The sequence below is a fragment of the Wyeomyia smithii genome, chromosome 1 (genome assembly GCF_029784165.1).
Source record: "Wyeomyia smithii strain HCP4-BCI-WySm-NY-G18 chromosome 1, ASM2978416v1, whole genome shotgun sequence".
Classification (NCBI taxonomy): domain Eukaryota; kingdom Metazoa; phylum Arthropoda; class Insecta; order Diptera; family Culicidae; genus Wyeomyia; species Wyeomyia smithii.
The window spans coordinates 32,100,175-32,106,840 of record NC_073694.1 but is presented as its reverse complement, the minus strand read 5'-3'; the positions used below and the strand labels follow the sequence as shown (position 1 = coordinate 32,106,840).

Here is a 6,666-nt window from a genome sequence, read left to right as displayed (position 1 = left end):
GTTCGACGATTGCAAAAAAGTGGAAATTAAACGCAGTTTCAAGAGAACGACAACCGGAGCTGGAGGGAGATGAAAATGGACTTTTTTGATTTCCTCACACCAAGTAGTGCACGCAGAAGGCAATGAGGGACGATCTGGTGGCAAATATTTAATTGTGAGTGAGCAAAGTTTTAGGCACTAACTCGGAAGCAATAGATGTTGTTTATTTATGGAAGGTCCACTCGAATTATTTATTTAATATCAAAAGAGTACGTACCCATTAAATGGTGAAAAGCGCAGTTGACCAACTTTCTGCCGCCGGTCAAATTCTGGAAAATGATTATTTTTCAATTCCTTAATGGAATCGACCTATTGCTCTAAGTTGCAGTGTTCCTGAACAGTCTTTGATATATTTTTTTTTTCTAAGCGGAGTCCGAACATAAACTTCTGAATCGTTGAAACAACAACAATGTTTGAATATTCTTACGAATTTAACCAACTGTATGTGCAGATGCTTAATCTGCACATAACGCGTTTACAACATTTTAAACAATTTTCCTCCGACAATTTCTCAAACTTTAGGATGTTGTAACAACTACTTAGTATACCTTAGTAATATTTTTGATCTATGATATCATCTTAAAATATTCAAGGCTAACTATGACCATTCTTTTTCTGCATTTGAATTAGTCTTGATTACAACCTTGACCTTCATTCAATGTAGTTGAGCTTGTACTTAATCAAAATAACCCTAAAAGATCAGAACACTAAGTAAATTCCAACACGTTTCTAGCAATCCACGGAAGGTATTCCTCAACTGCCGTGTAAACTCCCGGAAGCTGATCACCACAACGCCTTGGCCCAAAGCTCACAACTCCTGCCAGGTAGAACCGTCCTTGCACTGCAACTTCCTTCATCAACGGTCCACCGGAATCTCCATTGCAGGTATCCTGACTGTTCTTACCCCCAGCGCAAATCTGACCGGTGTTCAACTCAATGCGCAATGCTTTCGCGTATGCAGCCCTACAATCCATGTAGTCAACGGCCCGTAATTGTGTGTGAAGTTTATATCGGCTGGAAGATGCTGCAACGCGAATTAAGTATGAACCAAAGCATAGATTTGTGCAGTCTTACCATTCTCAGTCTTTCCCCATCCAGAGGCCAGCAAAACCCCACTGTACAATTGCTCACTACTAACACTATCCGCCTCAGGAATACAGATTGGTTTAACATAGTTGGTGAAAATGGCGTCCCTGCTCAAACACACCAAAGCAATATCATGCTGCTTATTTAGATCTCGAATGGAAAAATCCTCATGAGGAATAATTGCCTCCAGCTCGAACTCCTGTACGGGTGGCGCACAATGCAGGTCCCCTGCATCCTCGATGCAGTCTTGTTCCGCTTCGAAGTCCCACTCACCCAGCCTAACCTTAATCGCTTTCCAACCACTGCGCAGTCCCACAAAGCAGTGCGCTGCCGATAGGACGTACCGAATGTTAATTAGAGCACCGCCGCAATGAAATCCGGTTTCGTCACGAGGTTTCTGGTACTGAAACAGGGCCAGCCAGGGATAATCATCCAGCCCAGCTAGTTTACCCTTGACGATTCGATCACTAAACTGTCGCCCACAACCGGGGTCATTCAGTTTCACCGGTCGACAGGCGAGCAACTTTCGAGTGCTGGTATAACCGCACTGATGCAGTAGCAAGAATCGGATGTCCTCATCGGAATGTTTCCGCTGGCCCAGCAGGCTCAGATACTTTGGGAACTCACGGATTCCTACGCACTGACCAATCACATCACCGGCTTGGCAAATACTTCCTTCTTCTATTACTGCTGGGAGAGAATTTGATCAGATAACCATTTTAAAGATTCAATCAGCGACGATGTTACCTTCATTTTGAGCACGGACCTCAAGGAACAAACCAAGCAGCACCAAAGTAAATCCCAAGCGAATCATTTTGGGATACATTTTGAAGAACTGCGCGCAGAAAATAAATGACCAGCAAAGTGGGGCATTCTGTTTTGTATGTCTTATCAACTGTTTGGAGCTTCAAACAGAAAAAAATGTTCTGGGTGATAACGCCAGAGAATGGTTACATATTTGGTGCGTTTTATTTAGACTGAATCAAAACGAACGTGAAGTTTTGTTAAACTGGCTAAATTTCACGTAAATAATAAAATTTAAAAAAAATGCCCAATTTTGAATCTCCATGATGCCAGATAATTCCTCAGGTCATATATGTGGACATTGAAAAAGAGATTTTTTTTTTTCTATTTTCGTGGGAATCGTACTAGATAGAATACTGGAACAGTGAACCACTTTGCTATGTGTAATCTGCTTACTTTTAAATATCACGTTCAACTTGACCTAAATTTTGCATGCAATTGAGAACATTTATATTGTTGTTGTTTGCAATTACACACTACTTTTTTAGTATTTTTGACAATTAATAATTTTTCTAACATTTCTATGTTGTAGCATTTTTAGCACATGTTGCATTTTTAGTTTATTCGGGATTGTTTGTATTCCTGTCACTTTTATTTCAATTTAAATCCTTGATTTCAATATTAAGCACTTTTAATACTTCCAACTTTTTTCACATATTTAGAAGGATTCACATTTTAATTACACATTTTCAGTAATTGCAACATTTCTCACTGATTAACAATTAAAATTCACAATTCAAGTATTTTGTATAAGTTTCAACATCTTTAATTTTTTAAATTGTATAACACATATAAGAGTGTAAATCTCCTTAATATTTTTAATAGCAATATAACTATGGAAGTTCAATATTCAACATCAAGCACGTTAAAAATTGTCGGCACTTTGGCGATTCCTCAGAATTTGTAGCACTCATCATCTGTTGTATTTTCAACATTTCAACCTCAGCGATATTTAAGTATTGTTAATTTATCAAACTACTTCACTTTCTTTCATTTTTATCCTATCAAAGAATTTATTCACTTAGCAGATTTTTTCCTGTTTTGGAAAATTTATCGTTTAAATATATTTATTAATATTCAACTATTCTTTTTTAATGTTTCTAGCATTTCTTAAATCGTCCAAATTAATCAACATTATCAACACTCTAGTAACTCTCAACAATCTAGTAACTAGGGTTATTGATATAAACAAGAGAATAAACGACTTTAAAACCTAAAACTAGGGTCATAATGACCATTTGCTGATTTTTTTATGTATTTATAAATTTTTGAGGATTTTTGTTATCTTTACTAATAATTTTTAAATTATCTTCAATATTGATGTTCGCATTTACAGAACTTTGAGTATTCTAAAGCTTTGTTGAATTTACAGCATTTGAGACTTTTATTAAACATTTTTGACATTTTGAGCTACGTTAGCATTATTATAATCTCTATGAATTTTTAACATTTTTAGCATTATTAGAATTTCTTTGAATTTATTGGCATTTTTAGAAATTGTTCACCTTCCAAATTATCTCATGGTACGATGCTGGCCTAACAAGTCAGTCGTCGTAGGTTCGAGTCTCAGCTCGGGAGAGACTGTTAGTGTCAGTAGGTTAGCCCCGCAATTGTCCTGTACATTGAAAGATTGACTGCGAAGTCTATATGATTAACATAAGGTCAAGTTCCGATTCGGAATGTAGCATCAAGGCTTTTCTATTTATTTTAAGAACTTTGAACGTTACAAGCATTTAGGTATATATATCGTTTTAGACTATTTTAATCATTTTTATTTATTGTTTTATCATTTTGAGAATTTCCATCATTTTTAGCTTTACGCATGTTTATCATTTCTAGTATAATTAGCATTTGTAGTATTTTAAGCATGATTACAAGTTTTGAAATTTCGGCATTTTTAGTATTTTTTAAGTTTTTTGCAATTCAAACATTTTTAACATTTTTAGCGTTTATAATATTTGATGCATTTTCAGCATTTTCATCATATTGTATAAGCACTTTTAATTTCATAATCATTATGAGTACTATTAGTATTTTTAACATTTAGAGCATTTGTGGGTTTAAAGTGTTTAAACATTTTTAGATCCGATATTTTAAATGAAAATTTAAAATTTCGTATTGAATATTAAAATATCTGAAAAGTAATTATAGTTATAAAAGTTTCAAAGATGCAAACATTCCTACAGAGTGGGGAGCTGCGTAGCCGCAAAGTTACAGAGTCCGCTTGTTCAAGCCGATGGTCGCGGGTTCAAATCTTAGTAGAATCAGGCCATTCGATGTCAAAAAGGACTCTAAACATGGGTTTGTTCTCGAGCTTCTCCCACCTCTCCTGTACACTGGCTAGAAGGACGCACGACGAAACTTCTCCAGGGAATTAAAATTGGCGAGATTTGGCAGGAGGAAGGAGCCTCGGTATAGTAGAGTCGATAACGTGTAAAAAAGGAAGGGTAAAATCACATTACACACAAGTACGGATAAAACAATAATAATAAGCATGCCACTTCTCAATAGCGGTATTGCTAATTATAGAAGTGCGGAATACAGTAAACACACGGGCATATCTCACAATAGATCAACGATTCTGGTCGCAGTGAGGAAGACTATACAAAAAAAATAAAATTTTTACAGAGTGCTAAATTCTATAAAAAGTCTTTAACTACATAAATGCTAAAATATCAAACTAATCTAAAAATTCCAGACATTTTAAGCATTGTTACATTTGTAAAATGACGGTGGAAACAGATAGATGACAAAACACGTAATTATAGATCACTCTTTTGCACTTTTCTGCACAATATTTCTCTTTCCTCAAATATATTTTTCTTTCAATTTACCTTTCTTCTTTCCCTCCGCTCTTCCTTGGTTCTAGTTTCTTTCTCCCATTTTTACAACCCAGTTACTTTCCAATTGCTTAATCATTATTTCTATCTATTCCCATTTCCCTTCAACTATTTGTATATAACGTTCCCATTTTTCTTTTTATCATCTTTACGATTACGTTTCTTTTACGTTACAATTTTACTGCCGCATTTACTGTTATAACTTTTTCTTAAATTCTCTCATACTTTGTCAGTTGCGTTTTGTTTCTGTGAAGTCCTTTTCTTTTCTTCTATTTCATCATTTTTTTACAACCATTTTTTTTCTCAAATAGTTTCAGTTTTTTACACTTCCAGTTATTTTTATTATTCTTTATTTCTCCTTTCTCATTTTTTTAACGTTCTCCTTTCCTTTATATCTTTCTCATTGTATTCAACTTCTCCAAACCTTGTTACCACTTTCTATTTGTATGTCCCATTTTTCGGTTCACTTTCTTCCTATTCCTGTTACCCATCTAAATAATCTTCATCGTGTTTCTATTTATCTTTTTCAAATTAGTTTAAAATTTGACTCACTTTTCGTTTATTTTTCCTATTCCTCTTTCGTTTTATTTCATTTCTTTTATTTTATTTCAACCCTTTTCATTTTCTTATATATTATTAATTTCGTTGACTATTTAATTTTGTTAGTTTTTTTTTTCACTTCCCATTTTCTGCCCTGTTTTGCATTATCGGTGTTACCAATGTGCCATTTTAATCCTTCGATTACTATTCCTATCAATTTTTAATTTCGCGACTTTATTCTTTTAGCTCCATTCCTTATATTTCTTTCACATTTTTCTTTGTGATTTTCATGAGTCATGTTCATTCCTAAGGTTTCTTACCTCGTACCGGTTTTGTTCTCGTTTTGAATACTTCAATTGTTTTCTCAGGTTTCGTTTCTTTTACCCATTTTTCCCATTTCGCATCACCATTGAGTAAATAATTTTTATGCTAACTTTATTAATCTATAATTTATTTAAAGCGTTATAGTTTCCCATATTTCCTGCATTCTTTACACAATTTCCCTTTCCTTTTTTTGTAATGACATTTTCGTCATATTTCCATTTCCATGTAATCTACTTACATTCACATCGCTCTATTCTTTCCTATTTTCTGTTTTTTTTTTTTGCTTTTCGGGTTTTTCTAAAATTCTTTTCAAATCATGCGGATATTTTCTTATATGTATTTAGTATCGCGAGTTTAATTTTATTCAGTTCTTTTACTTATATTCCTTTCACATTGCCCTTTGCCATTTTCATGTATCATATTCGTTTCTCATTTTACTTATCTTGTACTCTTTTCTTTTTTTCCGTTTTGAGTAATCCATTTAATTTTCTCAGTTTTCGCTGCTTCTTTTCCATTTTATTCTTCCATTTCACTTCTCTATTTTATTTAGATTGTCCCTATATGTTTATGTCCACATTTTTATGTCTTATTTATTTTAAATATCGTTTTGAATAATATAGTTTTCCATTTCCGTTGCACATTCATATCTATCACATTCTTTTCATATAACTCTTTTCTTCTTTAATATAATATTTTTTCTCATTTCCATTCCTCATTTTTCTCTTTTTACTGTACATATTTTCATCTCTTGCTCAACTTTCTGTTTACTTGATTATGATTTCTTATTTTTATTAATTTCTTCTATATGTTAAGCTTCTGTTCATATTTAGCTTGTCCATATCGGCCTCCTATTTCCTATCTTGATTTTTATTTCTTTTTCTTCACTTTCCCAAGCATTTTCTGACCCTACTCATTTATCATTTCCCTTATCTATATTTTTTCTTTTCTTTTCACTAGTTTCAATTATCTTTCCCATTTTCCTTTTTAATTTTTTTACTGCCTTTTTAATTTCTTAAGTTTCGTTTTCTTTTTT

The 6,666-nt window shown here is 33.4% G+C and overlaps 1 protein-coding gene across 1 annotated transcript; it reads right to left on the bottom strand.

Annotated features, from left to right (window-relative positions):
- Window positions 1–211: 211 nt before the first annotated feature.
- On the bottom strand, window positions 212–2,002 carry LOC129732062 (CLIP domain-containing serine protease B4-like). The gene is made up of 3 exons (XM_055692549.1): window positions 1,873–2,002; window positions 1,114–1,812; window positions 212–1,063 (listed from the first exon to the last, which is right to left on the bottom strand). The coding sequence occupies exons 1-3, from the start codon at window positions 1,949–1,951 to the stop codon at window positions 747–749; spliced, it is 1,095 nt and encodes a 364-aa protein (XP_055548524.1). The 5' UTR covers window positions 1,952–2,002; the 3' UTR covers window positions 212–746.
- Window positions 2,003–6,666: the final 4,664 nt, after the last annotated feature.